This window comes from Heterodontus francisci, chromosome 10 (genome assembly GCF_036365525.1).
Source record: "Heterodontus francisci isolate sHetFra1 chromosome 10, sHetFra1.hap1, whole genome shotgun sequence".
In the NCBI taxonomy this organism is placed as follows: Eukaryota; Metazoa; Chordata; class Chondrichthyes; order Heterodontiformes; family Heterodontidae; genus Heterodontus; species Heterodontus francisci.
In genome coordinates, this window is record NC_090380.1 from 43,402,112 (window position 1) to 43,421,498 (window position 19,387).

The 19,387-nt window shown below is 41.1% G+C and overlaps 1 protein-coding gene across 6 annotated transcripts in view; it reads right to left on the reverse strand.

Annotated features, from left to right (window-relative positions):
• The window catches only part of LOC137374429 (glutamate receptor ionotropic, kainate 1), a 520,770-nt gene that overhangs the window by 67,034 nt on the left and 434,349 nt on the right, over positions 1–19,387 (reverse strand). For all 6 annotated transcript variants that reach the window (XM_068040522.1, XM_068040526.1, XM_068040521.1 and 3 more), the window contains 3 exons: positions 12,752–12,865; positions 12,130–12,333; positions 2,894–3,117 (listed from right to left, as the gene is read on the reverse strand). In XM_068040522.1, coding sequence (XP_067896623.1) covers positions 2,894–3,117; positions 12,130–12,333; positions 12,752–12,865 — 542 coding nt within the window. The remainder of the gene's footprint in view (positions 1–2,893; positions 3,118–12,129; positions 12,334–12,751; positions 12,866–19,387) is intronic.

The window sequence follows — 19,387 nt, forward strand, 5'->3', positions numbered from 1 at the left end:
TTTTTGCACTTAACTATACTCGTTGCCAAATTATGCCCTTATTTATGTGTTCAAATTGTGTCAATACTGGTGCTGAGCATTACCAGACTATTGTTCAGTGCTATAAAGTGGAGATGGTTGCAAATTTGAGTTCCCAATCCAGGCCATCCTAAACTAGGAGATGTTGTACATAGTCTATGTTGAGACAGAAGGGAAAAAACCAAGGTGGGGGAGGTGGGTGGGTGAGTAAAACTTGCACTATGGCAGTTCCTGGCACCTTCCGGCAGCCAGCTCCAGGGATGCATTCAGTAATATCCTGGAAATAGGCTATGACACCTATTCTTTTGTTTGCAGTCATCAGGTTAGGTAGACAGAAAATAGGAATAAAAATATAAAAATGGAGGAAAAATAGCCAAGTTCCTCCCATAAAAATAAAGTTAAAGAAACATGGTCACCCATGCTTCAAGTTAGTATCATGCGATGGAAATTGAGGCCTACCCAGCTTATGTGAAAACTATGCTGTTGCTAGTGATATTCTTTAAAAAGGCTTAGAATTTACATCATCAATAGTTCCAATGTGTATTCGCTCAAGTGGAAAGGACAGTGATGATGGAATTTGACAAGAACATACGAACTAGGAGCAGGAGTAGGCAACTCAGCCCCTCGAGCTTGCTCCGCCATTCAATATGATCATGGCTGCTCTCATCTTGGCCTCAACTCCACTTTCCTGCCTGTTCTCCATAACCCTTCAACCCATTTCTAATTAAAAATCTGTCAACCTCCTCCTTAAATTTACCCAATGTCCCGGCATCCACTGCAGTCTGGGGTAGTGAATTCCACAGACTCATGACCCTTTAACAGAAGTAATTTCTCCTCATCTCTGTTGTAAATCTGCTACCCCTTATCCTAAAACTATGACCTCTTGTTCTAGATTGCCCCACAAGAGGAAACATCCTCTCTATGTCTACTTTGTCAATCCCCTTCATCATCTTATATACCTCAATTAGATCACCTCTCATTCTTCTAAACTCTAGAGAGTAAAGGCCTAAACTGCTCAAACTCTCCTCTTAAGACAAGTCCCCCATCTCTGGAATCAATCTAGTGAACCTCCTCTGAATTACCTCCAATGCAACTACATCCTTTCTCAAGTAAGGGGACCAAAACTGTATGCAATACTCCGGGTGCGGTATCACTAATGCCTTGTACAGTTGCAGCAACACTTCCCTACTTTTATACTCTATTCCTTTAGCAATAAATGCCAAAATTCCATTTGCCTTCCTTATCACCTGCTGTACCTGCAAACTAGTTTTCTGCGATTCATGCACAAGGACACTCAGATCCCTCTGCACCGAAGCACTCCGAAGTTTCTCTCCATTTAGATAATAATTTGCCTTTCTATTCTTCCAACCAAAATGGATAACCTCACACTTATCCATGTTAAACTCCATCTGACAGATTTTGGCCCATTCCCCTAACCTATCCATATCCATTTGTAAATTTCTTATTTCTTTATTGCAACTTACTGTCCCACCTATTTTAGTGTCATCTGCAAATTTGGCTATAGTACCTTCTATCCCGGCATCCAAGTCATTTATATAGATTGTAAATAGTTGGGGCCCGAGGACCGAACCCTGTGGCACCCCACTAGTTACATCTTGCCAACCAGAAAAAGACCCATTTATCCCGACTCTCTGTTTTCTGTTGGTTAGCCAATCATCTATCCAAGCTAATAAATTGCCCCTAACCCCATGTGAGCTTACCTCGTGTATTAACCTTTTGTGCGGCACCCCATCAAATTCCTTCTGGAAGTCCAGATAAACTACATCTACAGGATCCCCATTATCCACTTTGCTTGTTACAGCTTTGAAGAACTCTAGCAAGTTAGTTAAACACGATTTACCCTTCATAAAACCATGCTGACTCTGATGGATTGTGTTTTGACTTTCTAAATGTCCTGTTATTACTTCCTTAATAATGGATTCTAACAATTTCCCAACGACAGATGTTAAACTAACTGGTCTATAGTTTCCTACTTTCTGCCTCCCTCCCTTTTTGAATAAGGGCGTTACATTAGCTTTTTTCCAATCCACTGGAACCTTTCCCGTATCCAGAGAATTTTGGAATATTATAACCAATGGATCCACTATCTCCGCTGCCACTTCCTTTAATACCCTAGGATGTAGCCCATCAGGTCCTGGGGACTTGTCTGCCTTCAACCCCAATAGTTTGCTCAGTACTTTTTCCCAAGTGATGATGAAAAGATAACTTAACTTTGAGTCATGTCTTTCAAATGTGTTTCTGCAGCAAAAACAGTTCAGCACAACAGGATCTGAAAAAGATGCATCTTTTACATTTGTGAAATGCTGATATTTAAAAGGATATCAGCAAAATCAGCATAATTTATGAGCAGTGATTGACCAGCATTGATAGTCTATCTCACTGAGCTGGTAACAGAAATGTAATGGGTATGTATCCACTATAAGAGCATGCAGCCCAGCTAAAGAGGCACCAACTTCCACACTATTTCCTAGTTTAGCAATAGACCTTGTTAGTTCTGGTGAGTACTCAGTAAAACACAATGGTGTTGACAGGATTTTAACACTAGTCTATCCTAAAATGCTAAAATGAAAGCTTGACTGCTGTCACTAGTAGAGAATATGTCACATTATCATGTACATGCTGTGTACGTCTAACTATAATGAACAGATATATTAATTAGGTTATAAATAATAACGAAAAGAGTTGAACATCAAACATTTTACACATTGGAGTATGTACACAGCCAGAGTGAAGAAATCACCTTTATAAATTATATTGCAACACAGTTTGAGAAAGAAAATCAATTTTAATTATTGAAGCAATGTTTCTTGTTCTCTTTCCCCTCCCTCCCATGATCACACTTGCTCTACCTTACCTGGCGATAACAAACAGCACACAACTGACCCCAAGGCAGGCCAGCAGCACATACATCCAAATATCTGGGGACAACGGATTCAGGAAGGAGAAAACGCCTGGGTTTGTGCCATTGGGCTTGCGGTAGAGGATGCTAATCCCCAGAGTCATGAAGGGTTTTGAGAAGTCAATTACTTTCTCTCGTACGTAGGTAATAGTGAGAGGGGCAACTGCTAAATCTGCTTTCTGAAAAGAAGAAGAAAAAGTAGTGAGGATGGTTCCAAATAACAAAGATGTGGAACAACAAAATGAATTAGTCTGCTCAGGTATATTTTTTATACAGGAAAACAGAAGTACTGATTGCTTCAGAAGAATTAACTTCAATGTGAAATAACTCTATAGGTTGCATGGAACTGGATGTTATATTGAACATCACAAACACTATTGTGTGAAGTATTCTGACATTTTTATATTGTTTTGACTTTACTTATTTTGTTACTGAGATTGGGTAGAAAAACAGATGTAGGCAGCTATCTCTACAGTATTCACTGGTAAGGGTGAGGACTGAGCATTGCACCCTTTTACCCATCCAAACTGAAGAAGCAGTTTGCACTGTGTTTTTGCATGGTGCAGCTAATGAACAACATTTCTCACATAACGGAGAAATATGAAATGAGATTGTGATGTGCCCACTATTTTTCCTATAATCACTTTTAATCCTTGATTTTGCCTTCAACCAGAATGGGATGATATATGATAAAGGAAGATATGAAGTTGGATTAACATTTTCATAGCTTCATTGGCATTTCAGAGAGAGAGTGATGTCTTTATGAAGGTTGGAATATAGCTGTTGTGAGATGAGAGATAACAAATTAATTAATTCTACTAAATGGAACTCATCCAGCTGTCTGAGTTAATTAAGCAACTGGAAAACAGATTTCCATTAATAATTAAAACTAAGTCAAAAATCAGTTCTGTCTTTATAATATTTGCAGAACATAAATAAGGCCACCATTAAACTGATTTCATTCAATGGTGCCTTGTAATGCATCATAGGAGCGCACTTTTAATCCCACATATACTCTATCATATTAAACTAAATTTAGCTTCATACAATGGTCCGTCAAACAAGAAAAATCTTGGTTCAGTGTCTGCTATACAGGCAGAGCACCATAGTGTCATTGTGTTTAATTAGGTGCACTAATGGGCAAAAAGCAAACTTGTTTCTGTCATAGCATCAGTGCACTGTGACACAAAATCCAGTGACACATGCTGTTACGAGCCCAGCCTGTCATCACAGGAGATGCAGCACATTTCTAATAAGGCACACTGACATTGAAGTAAGATCTTTATTTTAACTAGCAATGCCATCTTGGTGCTAGATGAAATCAAATGAAATGTATGTTATTTTAATTTATAGATTTGAATGCAGAGGATAACAGTTGGTTCAGATTTAGTTAAAAGGGTTTGGTTACTTGCAAAGAAATAACTATTATTTGACGGCTGAAAGAATATATCTACATGCTATGAAATTAAATAGAAGTGGACAAATGGGACTATAGTGGGTTTTAACGGCGCCAGGAGGCTGACTGGAGGATCACACCAGGAGTCAAATCATTCAATCAAACTACTGTCCTCAGATATAACCTTCTCTATATCAAATGTCCATTACTGCTATTCAATTATACTTTAAGGAAAAGCCTAGTTTTTAGTAGGAAGGCACTTTTCGAAGAAGGTTTTCTATGGGCTCTGCTGGTCTAACAGGCAGCAAGGCAAAATGGCACCTTTATTCTTATTACTGTAAATCCTTATTCTGTGACACAACTTAAATATATAATAGGCCATCAAAAAAATCTGCCCTTTGACACTGGTGCTGGTGATCCTGCTGAGCTGTCCCAGAAACTTCTTCTCAATATGATGGCACCTTCTATATACTGCAAGATTCCTGAACGTTGCAAATTAAATCTGGCTACCAGACCATAGTCAGGACATGTGATGATGAATAATCACATTTATAATATATAGCGTTCTGGTTTCTGAAATATGCGCAAACAAGTGAGTTAGGATTCTGGACATTTTGTCATCACAAATCATTGTTTAATTTATCACTTAATGTATCTTGGGGGTTAAATTCAAGAGTGTCCATTTTGGGCACCTGAGCCCCTGGCGCAGTGTTAAAAACCAATGTTGCAGCAGGGACTTGAAGCAGGTGTTAGGCCTCTTTATATGCTTGTGCAAATGGACTAATGGGCTAATTCCTTACTCAATATGGCAGGTGCACACTTCCAGTTGGGAATGTGCGCAAGCTTCCTGCCTGACATTTTGGGCCCTTAGAAGGCCAGGTAGTGTCTGAAAAACAGGCACTGGCTGGCCCAACTTAACTCCTCAAAAATCCTATTTACCAATCAGAGACTAGCTCCTTTCTCACATTGTAATCTATACAGTAGAACACACCTACGGGTACTTTTGAAAGAAGTTAGGGTGTATCCTATGCATGTTCTAAAAGAAACAGCTGGCCAGAGGGTTGGATGACAAAGCTGTACACAGACCCTTTCTGGTTTTAGCCTGACATAAATGAGAAAACTAATTACATGTAGATTCAACTTAGGACCAGGGCCTCTTCTGCAACTTGTTCATTAGATTTATTCTCAATTTAATACTTTCTGGAAGACAATGGGCTGAATTTTGTTGAGCTCCATGGCAGGGGGGCGCCAGTACCAGAAGATCGCACCACAAAGCCCGATGCTGGGACTGCCGGGCCTGATCTTCCAGGTGGTGGCGAGGCTCCGTGGCAGCCTCCCCAGCACTCGTTGGTGGGACTTGAATTTAAATATTTAAATAAACCTAATGAATACATTTATCTACAATTCCCTGCGATCTTACGATCTTACCAGCTGTCCAGGATCTTCCGTGCGACAGGGGTTGGTGGGGGGGGGGGGGGGGTGATGGGGGGGGGTGGGGTGCGGGGGGTACTCACACGTCTTCACTTTCCTGTCCAGGGAAAGTTGGCGCCACCGAGGTGGGGAATGGGGGAATTAAGGATTTCTTTAGTGAAATGGGGGCGGGGGGGGGAGAAACGGGGTCAACTCTGCATTTCTAGTGTGGGGGGGAAGGGTGACTTCTGCACCTTGTGCAGTTGTGGGGGGTGGGGGGGGGAAAGAGGTCAAATGTTCAACGTAAGTATTTTATTGGAGGGGAATGGGGCAGTCATTTATTTTCATTGTATTTGCGGAGGATACGGGTTAGAAATTTATTTACAGTCTAGTGGAGGGGGTACGGGGTTCAACTGTGCAGGTCTGGCAGCCTTTTAAAAATGGCAGCAGCACTTGTGCAGAGGCAGCTGATGCCATTCACGTGTCACAGAGCGTGCCAGACATTGCTTCCCAGGCTGTTAATTCACTTAAAAATGAACCGCTCCCCTCTCCCCAATTTATATTTCAAGGTCCACTAATTTGAAATTAACCCAACCAATCATTGAAGTGAATGCCCAACTGTGAAAGCCTCTCAATTATGCAGACAAATGGAAACATTTCAGTGATTTCAAGGAAACCTCTGCTCAATATAAAGTATTAGAAGAGAATGGAAAATTGCAAAATAGTGATGAAATTCCTAGTAGATATAATACAATTTACTTAATCACTACCGGCAGTATTAAGCCCCAAGTCATGTTTCTATCCCTCACATTATTTGAACAATACTGCCTCAAAAGGACACCAAGAAACAGGAAAGGCAACAGGAAACAGGAAGGGCAGATGGATAGATAAAGAGGATGATAGACGTTTCATGATTGAAAAATAGATAGACAAATTGCATTCAAAAGGGTGCTGGCTAAGGAGATTGCATGGCCAGTGGGTGGTTTGGGGTGGGAAGGGGGTGATAGTGTGGAGTAGTTGTACCGTGACAGTTTCGGACTTCCTCCATGGACCAACTGGTCTTTTCCTGTCCTTCATTTTTGTATTACAGTGCCTGAATTAATTAACCAGTTATCCTAACTACACTGGGAATACATCTCACAGGACCTCACCATGGTACATTTCTCTCTGTCAGCTGCTGTACTCTCTGCCTGTTCTCAGTTTTTCATTTAGGTCTTTTCTTGGGTTGTTTTGTTGGACAATTTCTAGCCAGCATGAAATGAAGGAAAATAATTACAAAGTAAAATGCAACTAAGATTTAAATACAAAGACTACACTTGTCTTGAAATTCAAAAAGATCAGGTAGATAGTATTTAAATTAAATTAAAAGGCTGAACATTAACTAAGTTAAAGGACTATGAATAATGAATTACTTTGGAAGAATCTAGTGACTGACATTAGGAGGAGGTCTGCTTTCCACAAGAACACCTCTGTACCAAGATGGCAGGTTCTTAATAGTCTTAGCTGGTGAAGTATTTTACGAAAAACTGTGCTGTGCTTGGAAATTCCATTCAATTATTAATGGTCTAATTTGTGAATAAATGGCTTTGCCTTCATTAATTTTCATTTTAGCAGAACACTGCTTGTCACCATTTCCACGAGCAAAAGAAATCAGCACCTTCCTTTCAAACTTCATTAACACCTCTTTAATTCTCCACTGCCAAGTCTACAAATGACATATTCAGAGCTTAGCATAAGGAAATAACAACTACAGTTATCCAGACAAATTATGTTCACTCTGCATCACAAATCACTGCACAGGTGGTGTGTCTCTAACTACAATTTAGGAGAAGATACTTATTAACCTGTACTGTACAAGTCATACAAGAAGGTGTGAAGCACAGAGTGATCAGGGAACAGAGTACTTCATCAGCAGAGTGCTAAATACAGGAATTTGGTGCAAATGAGAATTCAGTGCAGAGGGGGAAGGAGGAGCTGCTTTTTATTTTTTTTGTTTCACCTTCCATACCCGATGTTTTTCTTTTGCCTCCAAGCTAGTAGATTGTAGCTTACTATTACTTTACTAATTTAATAACTAGTTAATCAATTAAATAAATAAAGGTTAGACAGACATGGCAGGGCAGGTGGCTTGCTGTAACTGCAACATGTGGGAGTTTGTGGAGAGCATTTCGATCCTGAACAACTATATCTGTGATGAGTTTCTGCAGCTTGACCAACTTCAGTTCAGACTTGTTGAGTTGGATTTCTAGCTGCAGACATTGTGAGACATCAGGGAGTGGGGGAGTTACCTGGAGACTATTTTTTCAGAAGGCAGTCACACCCCTTAGATTAAATAGAATTTTTGAGTTGCCCAATGGTCAGGGACAAGAGGGTGTAACTGCAAGTTAGGCAGATAAGGGGATCCAGGATGTAGTGATGCCTTTAACCAACAGGTATGATGTACTTGCTACCTGTGTGGATGAGAACAGGGACTGCAGGGTGGATGGGCAAACTGACCATAGCACCATGGTGCAGGAAGCCATTCAAGTGGGGGGGCGAAATGGAATGTGGTAGTGATAAGGGACAGTATAGTCAGGGAGATGTTTAGTGTGCTCTACAGCTGAGGGCATGAGTTCTGAAGGTTGTGTTGCCTGCCCTGTGCCAGGGTTAAAAACAATTCTTCATGTCTGGAGACAAGCGGAGTGGGAGGGGGAGGTTCTGGTTGTTGTGGTCCACGTAGGAACCAATAATATAGGCTGAACTAGGAATGATGTTCTGCTGAGAAAATCTGAGGAGTTAGGGTCCAAATTAAAACCCAGAACCTCAAAGGTAATAATCTCTGGATTGTTATCTGAGCCATGCTCAAATTGGCATATGGTCAAAGAGTGGTGTGGGAAGATGGGGTTTTGATACTGGGGAAAGAGGGAGCTGTTCTGTTGGGATGGGCAAATTGTATAACTAGAGCTGTGGATAGGACTTTAAACTGAAGATGGAGGAGATGGTCAGTTCAAGGGAGATCTAGAAATCTGAAGAGCAAAGTCAAGGCAATAGAGCAGTGTAGCGATTTGGCCAGGACTTCATCTGGGCGACGGTGTTCTTGATGTCGGCAAAAGCGACACCGAGAACCTTGCGTCACCTTTTCTGTGGGAGACCCACCAAATCAAGTGCCAGTTAGGCACTCAAGTGGGCAGCGACTGGCCTTCTACGGGATTAAGAACCCTGGCGATGGAAGCCCCGCCCTCTGAGCTGCCAGCCAATTGGAGGCCAGCAGCTCTTTAACTGAGCAATGCCACTGAAAAGGCAATGGTAGCTGCTGGTGGAGCACCCACCAAAGGCCTAGGAGTGGCACCAGACCCAGGCCACAGGTAGGTCAGGGTGGGAGAAGATTTTCAGGGTGGGGGTTGTGGGGGAGGGGGTATAGGGGGTTGTGCAGAAGGGGGTGTAGGGGGTCAGCAGCAAGGGCAGGGTGGGGCTTTCAGAAGCCCTCGCCCTTCCCAATGCCAGGTCCCTTGTTCAGGCACTGTGCTTTTTAACGAGGGACCTCCGCCCACCCTGCCTGCAGCTGGCAAGCAGCCCGCACAGTTTCTCCTGCTGTGTTTTCTGTGCGACGACAGGGCCGCCCGCTGCTCATCTAACTGTGGCAGTGGAGAGATGAGTTCCCAGACTGAATTTTGGCGGCAGTGGGAAGGTGGCGGGGTCTTCCCCACCATGGGGGATAGCATAAAATTTCCCCCGCAGAGTGGGACAGGGAATTTAATGGTAATAGTGCATCTGCAAATAAGGTCCATGCAAAGAACCGTAGTAAAAAAAATTAAAGGCTGAATGCATGAATCATTTGTAATAAGATAGATGAACGAGCGGTACAAATAGAGATTAAAGGTTTAGATTTAGTGGACATTACAGGGACATAAGGAAACCAAGGTTGGGAAATAAATATTCCTGGGACAGAACATTTTGAAAAGACAGACAAAATGGAAAAGGAGGTGGAGTAGCCCTGATAATAAAGAATGATGTAAGGACAGTAGTGAGAACGGATCCTACTCAGAAGATCAGGTAGTCGAATCGGTATGAGTGATGATTAGGAATAACAAGGGTCAGAAAACGCTGGTGGGAGCAGTTATTGGTCCCTTAATAGTAGTCAGATCATTGGCCAGCATTAAGCAAGAATAATTGGAGCTTGCAACAAAGGCAATGTAATAATCGTGGGCTCTTTAATTTTAATATAGACTAGACCAATCAAATTGGCAAAGGTAGTCTGGAAGATGAGTTTGTAGAAAGCTTTCACAACAGTTTCCTCGAACAATATGTTGTGGTACCATCTAGGGATAAAGCTATTTTGGATCTAGTATTGTGCAATGAGGCAGGGTTAATTAATAATCATAATAAAAGATACCCTGGGGGAAAAAAGTGATCATAATACATTTGAATTCCATATTAAGTTTGACAGTGACATACTCCAGTCCCAAACAAGAATTTTAAACTTGAACAAAGCCAATTACATGAGGGCGAATTGGCTAAGGTTGATTGGATAAATAGACTAAAAGATATGGCAGTAAATAAACAGTTGGAAACATTTAGAGAAGCAATTCAAAATGGTCAACAAAAATACATTCCATTAAAAAACAAAAACTCAGCAAGAAAGATCCATCCATGGCTTACTAGGGAAGTTAAGGATAGTATTAGATTAAAAGAAGAGACTTATAATGTTGCAAAGAATAATAGTAACCTGAGGATTGGAAGTGTTTTAGAAACCAACAAAGGATTGTTGATAAAATGGGGAAAATAGAATACGAGAGGAAACTGGCCAGAAATATAAAAAAACAGATTGTAAGAGCTTTTGTAAGAATATAAAAAGGAGAGTAACTAAAGTAAATGGTGGTCCCTTAGAGGCAGAGACAGGAGAACTGATCATGGGGAATGAGGAAATAGCAGAGACTTTGAACAAATATTTTGTCTGTCTTCACAGTAGAAGACACAAATTATATGCCAGAAATAGAAGGTAACCAAGGAGATAGTAAGAGTGAGGAACTTAAGGCAATTAATATCAGCAGAGAGTATTGGACCAAAAATAATTGGAGAAACTTAAGGGACTAAAAGCCGACAAATCCCCCAGGTCTTGATGGCCTACATCCTAGGGTTCTAAAAGAAGTAGCTGCAGAGATAGTGGATGTACTGGTTATGATTTTCCAAAATTCCCTAGATTCTAGAATGATCACAGTGGATTGGAAGTTAGAAAATGCAACACCGCCATTCAAGAAAGGAGGGAAAGAGTAAATGGGGAACTACAGGCCAGTTAACCTAACATCGGTTGTAGAGAAAAGGCTAGAATCTATTATTAAAGAAATCTTAACAATGTACTTAGAAAATGATAGTCTGATCAGACAAAGTCAACATAGTTTTACAAAAGGGAAATCATGCCTGACATATTTATTAGAGTTTTTTGAGGATGTAACTCATTGGGTTGATAAAGGGAGCCAGTGGATGTAGTATACTTGGATTTCCAAAAGGCATTAGATAAGGTGCTAGACAAAAGATTAATATGCAAGATAAGGGCTCATGGAGTTGGGGGTAATATATTCGCATGGTAGAGGATTGGTTAATGGACGGAAAGCAGAGAGTAGGGATAAATGGGGCATTTTCAAGTTGGCAGGCTGTAACTAGTGGAGTGCTGCAAGGATCAGTGCTGCAGCCTCAGCTATTTATAATCTATATTCATGATTTAGATAAAGAGACTAAGAGTAATGTATCCAAGCTTGCTGATGATACAAAGCTAGGTAGGAATGCAAGTTGTGAGGAGGACCAAAGAGGCTAAGTGAGTGGGCAACAATGTCAGAGTATAATATGGGGAAATGTAAGGTAGTAAGAATAGAAAAGCAGAATATTTTTTTAAAAGGCATGAAAATTCTAAATGTTAATGTTCAGTGAGATTTGGGTGTACTTGTGCAAAGCATACAAAGAGTTAGCAAGCAGGTACAGCCAGCAATTCGGAAGGCAAATGGCATGTTGACCTTTATTGCAAGGATTTTGAGGGTCTTGACAGGGTAGACACTAAGAAGTTGTTTCCCCTGGTTAGGGAATCTAGAACATTGTGGGAGGGTGGGGGGGGCAGTTCTCAGGATAAGGTGTTCATTATTTAGGGATCAGATGAAGAGAAATGTTTTCACGAAGAGGGTTGTGAATCTTTGGAACTGTCTACCCGAGAGGGTTGTGTTTGCTCCATTATTGAATATACTTCAGGCTGAGATCGGCACATGTTTGGTCTCTCAGGGAATCATAGGATATGGAGAGCAGGCGGGAATATGGAGTTGAGGCAGAAGATCAGCCGTGATCGTATTGAATGCCAAAGCAGGCTCGAGGGGCCGTATGATCTACTCCTGCTCCTATTTCTTATGTTCTTATTACTTACATGGTCAATGAGCTCTCCAACCATTCCATTCCACTCGCTCTTCTCATTTTGCGCCCCATACTTTCCATCAGCGACGAGTCTGACTTTATAAGTGAAGCCCAGAATGTTTGATAACTCTTTCAACAAGTCAAGGCAATAACCTTCAAAACGGTCATTCCCATAAAGAGGCTTGTCTGATTTCTTGTGCATCACGTAGGGATCTTCCTACACAACAGAATCAATAAATGAATTCTTTCATAACGTTATCAGGCAATTCCAATATATTATCTCTTGCAATTAGCTTGAAAAGTTGTAATGTTACTGATAAAAGGAGCAACAGATTTGTATTTGTTTCTCTAAATCAATCAGGTCTGGTAATAGCTATTAATTGGTAATCAGTGAAGTCCCATTCACTCTTGCCATTCTACCTTTTTTAACTTATAACTCCATTACAGACAATCAGAATTATAATTGTGACTGGACTGCTGATCTTCCCCCTTATAACCTGTTGTAGTTTTACAGAATTATAAGGGGCAGTTGCCAACAATAATTCTTACTAAAACTGTTTTGTTTGTCTGCATGTGCTATTGTAGTTTCAATAATGCTGAGGCAATTTTGCAAAAAACAAAAGCAACAAGCTTACCAAAATAGTGGTGACCAAAAGAGTCCTATTGGCCAAGGAGTCCGTAATATTGGAGGACTTGTCTCTCAGGCTGTCTGTCATGTTAAGTCCTATGTTAGAATTCCAGATTCCAATCTATAACCAAGAGATCAACAATCTTCAAGTAAAATCAAGTATAATATTTCCCAGAATATTTTTCACTTCAACATATGTTAGAACATAACAGACCAATCAAAGTCTAAATCTACTTTTCACAAAGTGATTTCCAACAATTTGAATCTCTTTTGGCTTCAGTACAAATTTACATGAAATAAATGCTGTAACGTAAAGCCTCAGTATTGTTGATTAACACAAACCAAAACAATTACATGTTTTGTTCTGATTTTGTATAGATGACCAAATTGCATGAAATCCCTTAGTTAGATATCAATGAAACATACTGCTTAATAAATAAAATAAATTAATTAAAAGATGGCATTTTCTCATATATTGCAAAGTAAACAATTATTGGGTAGGGTAGTTTCAATGAGCTAAGCGCCCTCCTTTCATTGTGCTACCCTTAGACTGCATCAAGCAAATCCGTGCCAGTTGATTTTTCAGAATTATTCTAAAGGGGAGCTGCAGTTATACAGTATTACCATGGATTGCAGGAAGACAAAGATCTGTACATGTGTATTGAAACATGGGCATAGAGCACTGATTGCTGTCCTTTCTAAATTTTTTTAATGATAGAGAAGTGATGAAACATTTGGGTCTTTTCAATCGAGTTGAATGGAGGAAAAGTGGGCAGCCAGAATAAACTTTAATAAAAATAGGCTGAAAAAAATATTTCCCACAGTGAATAGCTTTTGAAGTGGAATGACATATTCCATCATTTAGGGATAACCTGGGAATTGGTGCATCTCCCTGAGCCATGAATACACATCATATGTACTAAAGGTTATTTTAGACTTTTGGATTTAGAAACAAAATGTTTCACTTAATGCAAAAAATTCTCACACTGGAACTAAACTAAAGAAACCATACAAATTGCACAAACAAAATACACATTCACTTCTCTTAGTACAAACCTTCTGCCATACTTTACTGTAGTGATAACGAGTGTCACCAGAAGGCTTGTAAGAAATAAAGGAGCTTGTTAACGTAAAAAGATCTTACTATTGTATTAGAACAAAAAGAAAGAGGAATCAAAGAAATACAATCTATCATAACTAATCCAGAAGCCATCATGCTTATTCCATATTTTTCTGTGTGTTCTGTAAATGACAGTGCTGTTGTTACATTGGTCAGCAAAGAGGGCTTTAAGTAAAGGTATTGGTCCAGTTCTGCAGTCAGCAGTGAAGCAAGGGTGTTCGCTGTATTCCTCAAAGAAAGCCTTGCTGAGTGATCTCTGTGGCGAGAACTTTAACTCTCTCGACATGCAACTGAGTGTAGCATTGTTTAGTTGGGATTTCCTGCAGCGAGCCACAATGATGTTGTCAAGCTGTCCAAGCAGCCAATCACATTAAAGAATTCTCACAGCCAACCAGGAAAATTAAATCATTTTTTAAAAGTTTACAAAAAGCGAAATAAAGATTGGGATATACACAAAGGGTTAAGGTAGAAGCTGAAATATCATGAAAAAAACTTTAAAAATAAAAATATAATTCAATTAAGTAATTAATCATGAGACACATTAAACAACATTCCACAAATATGAAATTATTTTTTCAGGGCCTGATTCATTATTCAGCAATAGTTATTACACAGATTGTTGTTAAAAATCCAGTTACACCTCATTGAACAAGGCTTAAGATATGACAGCTGAAAGGGGAAGTCCTTGTCAAGTCAACAGATTTTACTGGTTGCTGGCTCTTGGAGGGCCTCCAAGAGCACAGCCTCCAGAGCACAGCCTGTCGTGCAGCAGTGAATGACAGACTTCAATTTCAGAATTTCCTCAATAATCTGTGTTTGCACCAAATCCTGAAGTTGTGGTCAGATTCAGAGGGGTAATAACAGTGAATGCTGACAGTTCTCTGTCAAAAACTCTGCAAATTCCAGGCCACTGGTATTGATGCCTATTACATTTTGTACACCAGATATTGTCCTTGTATTCAGCATATACCTCAACCCCTCCAAATTTATGTGGCTTTATCCTGCCCACTATCCAGGTAAAGGTAATAGAACCAGGGTCCAATTTAGAATGCTTGTCACTACACTTAGGCTTACTAAATTTTTATGTACCGCCAATTGATTGCCTTGACTTTGCTAAGCAGATGAATAAACGCTCCATGAGATTGTGCCTTAGACAATAACGTGCAAAGCAGGCTTATTGAACAACAAACAGACAAGAGGACAGTGCTCAACACAACACTATTTTCAGTAAAATAACATATTTATATGGCGTCTTTAACATCAGGAAATATTCCAAAGTGCTTCAGAGACAAAGGCCGGAATTTTACGTTCCCCCAACCCCCTGCAGGAGTGGGCTGGTGGCTGGGGGATTTTGTAAAATTGAGTGGGAGGCGATGGGTGCCGTTCCCGACACCCTCCCACCCCAGCTGCAATTTTACGAGGGGCCGCGGCAGTGAGAAACGACCGGCCCACCCCAGGTCAATCAAGGACCTTAAGTGGCCAATTAACTGCCACTTAAGAGCCCTCTCCCGCTGCCGCTGGTATTTTACCAGTGGCAGGCAGGTGGCTGAGGTACCCCAGGAGGCTGCCAAGTAAAACCTGCCGACCTCCTTGTGGGCTGGGGGTGGCACTGCTGATCGAGCACTCTATGTCCCACAGAAGCCCCCCGCAATGGCCCAACCACCCCCACTACACAACACTCCCCCCCCACCTCCTCAACTGACCTCCCCTTGCCTTGCCAGGACCCAGCCAATTGACCCCGGCGAGGCCCCAGACACTTACCGTGTTTCCTGGGCCGGCCTCCCTCTTGCTACTGAAGCTGAGTGCAGTCCCAACAGTAGCCACCGCTCCCAGTGGCACTGCTGGGACTGAGAGCTGCTGACCCTCTGATTGGTTGGCAGCTGTTGGAGGTGGAACTTCCTGCTTCAGAGGGGCGAAGGTCCTGCCCAAGGCCAATTAAGGTCTGGGGGGCATAAATTCCCGGCATGGTTCACCAGACCCAGCAGAGGTGGGCTCGTCCCTGACTTTTTGGCTGGTGGGCGGGGCCTCCTGCCCACCTTAAAATTCCGACCAAAATCAATGTCGAGCCAAAGAAGGAGAACAATAACTTGCATTTATGTAGCGCTTTTAATGTAGTAAAACTCCCCCAAGGAGCTTCATAGGAAGGGTATCAAACAAGTTTTACACTGAACCACAAAAGAAGATATTAACTAACTTAGAACTATAGAACCATAGAAAAATTACAGCACAGAAGGAGGCCATTCAGCACGCCGTGTCTGTGCCAGCTGGAAAAACTAGCCACCCAATCTAATTCCACCTTCCAGCACCTGGTCCATAGCCTTGCCGGTTACAGCACTTCAAGTGCATGTCCAGGTACGTTTTAAAAGAATTGAGGGTTTCTGCCTCCACCACCATTCCTGGCAGTGAATTCCAGACACTCACCACCCTCTGGGTGAAAAAGTTTGTCCTCATTTCCTTTCTAATCCTTCTGCCAATCACCTTATTCTGTGCCCCCTGGTAATTGACCTCTCCGCTAGGGGAAACAGGTCCTTCCTGTCTACTCTATCTAGGCCCCTCATAATTTTGTATACCTCAATTAAGTCACCCCTCAGCTTCCTCTGTTCTAAGGGAAACAACCCGAACCTAACCAAACTTTCCTCATAGCTGCAACTTTCAAGCCCTGGCAAAATTCTTGTAAATCTCCTCTGGACTCTTTCCAGATCAACTATGTCCTTCCTGTAATGTGGTGACCAGAACTGTATGCAATACTCCAACTGTGGCTGAATCAGCATTTTATACAGTTCCAGCATTACATCCTTGCTTTTGTATTCTATACCTCGGCCAATAAAGGAGAGCATTCCATATGCCTTCTTTACCACTTTATCTACCTGTCCTGCCACTTTTAGGGGCCTGTGGACATGCACTCCAAGGTCTCTCACTTCTTCTACCCCTTTCAATATCCTTCCATTTATTGTGTATTCCCTAGCTTTATTTGCTCTTCCCAAATGCATTACCTCACACTTCTCCGGATTGAATTCCATTTACCACTTTTCCGTCCACTCAACCAAACCATTGATATCATTCTGGAGTCTACAGCTATCCTCTTCACTATCAACTACATGACAAATTATTGTGTCATCTGCAAATTTCCCAATCATGCCTCCCATATTTAAGTCCAAATCAACTTGACTGAGTTTTTGTTTTGAGGTAATAAAAAGGGTTGATGAGGGTAATATGATTGATGTGGGGTACACGGACTTCCATAAGGCATTTGATAAAGTGCCACATAACAGACTTGTCAGCAAAATTAAAGCCCATGGAATAAAAGGGACAGTGACAGCATGGATATAAAGTTGAATGACCAAGAAACAGAGAATGGCAGTGAACGGTTGTTTGTCGGACAACAGAAGAAGGTATATCGAGGGGTTCCCCAGGGGTTGGTGTTGGGACCAATGCATTTCTTGATTTATATTAATGACCTTGTCTTGGTGTACAGGGCTGAATTTCAAAATTTGCGGATGACACAAAACTGGGAAGTATTGTGACCTGTGAGGAGGATGGGGAGAGGCTTCAATTAGACATAGACAGTCTAGTGGAATGGATGGACACATGGCAGATTAAATTTGATGCAGAGCAGTGTGAAGTGATACATTTTGGTAGGAAGAATAAGGAGAGACATTATAAAATAAAGAATACAATTCCAAAGGGGGTGCAGGGGCAGAGGAATCGTTGGGTATATGTGCACGAATTGTTGAAGGTGGCAAGGCAGGTTAAGAAAGTGGTTAATAAGGCGTACAGGATTCTGGGCTTTATAAATACAGGTATAGAGTACAAAAGCAAGTAGGTTATGGTGAACCTTTATAAAATACTGGTTTGGCCTCAACTGGAGTATTGTGTCCAATTCGGAGCATCAGACTTTAGGAAGGATGTAAAGACATTAGAGACAGTGCAGAAAAGATTCAGGAGAATGGTTCCAGGGATGAGGGACTTCAGTTACATGGATAGATTGGAGAAGCTGGGATTGTTTTCCTTAGAGAAGAGAAATTTGAGAGGAGATTTAATAGCGGTGTTAAAAATAATGAGAGGTCTAGACAGAGTAGATAGGGAGAAACTGTTCCCATTGGCCGAAGGGTCAAGAACCAGAAGATACCGATTTAAGGTGAATGGCAAAAGAAGCAAAGGCAACATGAGGAAAACCTTTATTATATAACGAGTGGTTAGGATATGGAATGCACTGCCTGACTATGGTGGAAGCAGAATCAATCATAGTTTCCAAAAGGGAATTGGACAATTATCTGAACAGCAAAAAATTGTAGGACTACGGGGAAAAGGCAGGGGAGTGGGACTTGCAGAGAGCCAGCATGGACACAACGGACCGAATGGCCTTCATCTGTGCTGTAACCATTCTATGATTAAGACAGGTGACCAAAAGCTTAGTCAAAAAAAGTAGATTTTAATGTGTCTTAAAGGAGGAGAGAAAGGTGATGAGGTTGAGGGAGGGAATTCCAGAGCTTAGTGCTCAGGCAGCTGAATGTACAGCTGCCAATGGGTAGAGCAATGAAAATCGAGGATGTGTGAGAGGCCAGAATTGGATGATGAATATGTCACACACCAACCTACAAAAACAACCTCATAAAATACAGTCACTTCTTATGAGGCTATTTGTTACCATGGAGTCTCTAATTAGCCTTGTACCCCTGACAGACTCGGACTGAAGGTGCTGGTTGACAAATATAAACCCACAATCAGAAGTTCCAGGCAAGGAGACAATCCATCATAGCCCCACTCCTCTCTCAAACCTTCAACTTGGAAAAAGGTGACAATCAAACCTATTATTTGAAAAAAAATCCACATGAAGGAAATTGCTTTGATGTTTAGGCTGCTCAGGAAAATGTTCAGCACATTTTGAAGCTCAACATTTGTGACTACAAGAAACTTACGCTTATCCAGATAGCATTCAGGGATAATAAGCAAAATGTTGGAATTCTGAAATAAAAGCAGAAAACACTCAGCATCTGCGTAGAGCGGAGGGTAAGGTTAACTTTTCAAGTTTTAAAAGCCTTCATCAGAATCCCCAAGAATTTCTGACAAAGGATCATCTGATGTCTAATGTTAGCCCTGCTTTAATCTTCTGGATGCTTCTGGACCTGCTGAGTGCTTCCAGCATTTTCTGTTTTTATTACAGCTATCAGGGACACTGTTACGGACAGAATAGAAATAAAGGCTTTGTATTTCACTGTTATTAATATAGTAAACTCGCAATGTTCCACAGAACAATCTATTAGTGCCTTTGGTATACCAGACCATTATATTGTCTGTGAGTTGATGAGTCATTTAACAGTTCTGAACTTTACACCTGTGTGTACTATTAAGAAATAATCCAACATAAACAAAAATGCTGAATTTATGTCACAATGGCAATGACTAATTGGGGCTATTCTTAAATAGAGAAATGCAGACCATACAGAATGACTTGCAGTTATTTAGCACATCTCCCAGGAAAGTCTCAAAGCACTTGATGTATAATAAATTACGTTGAAGTAT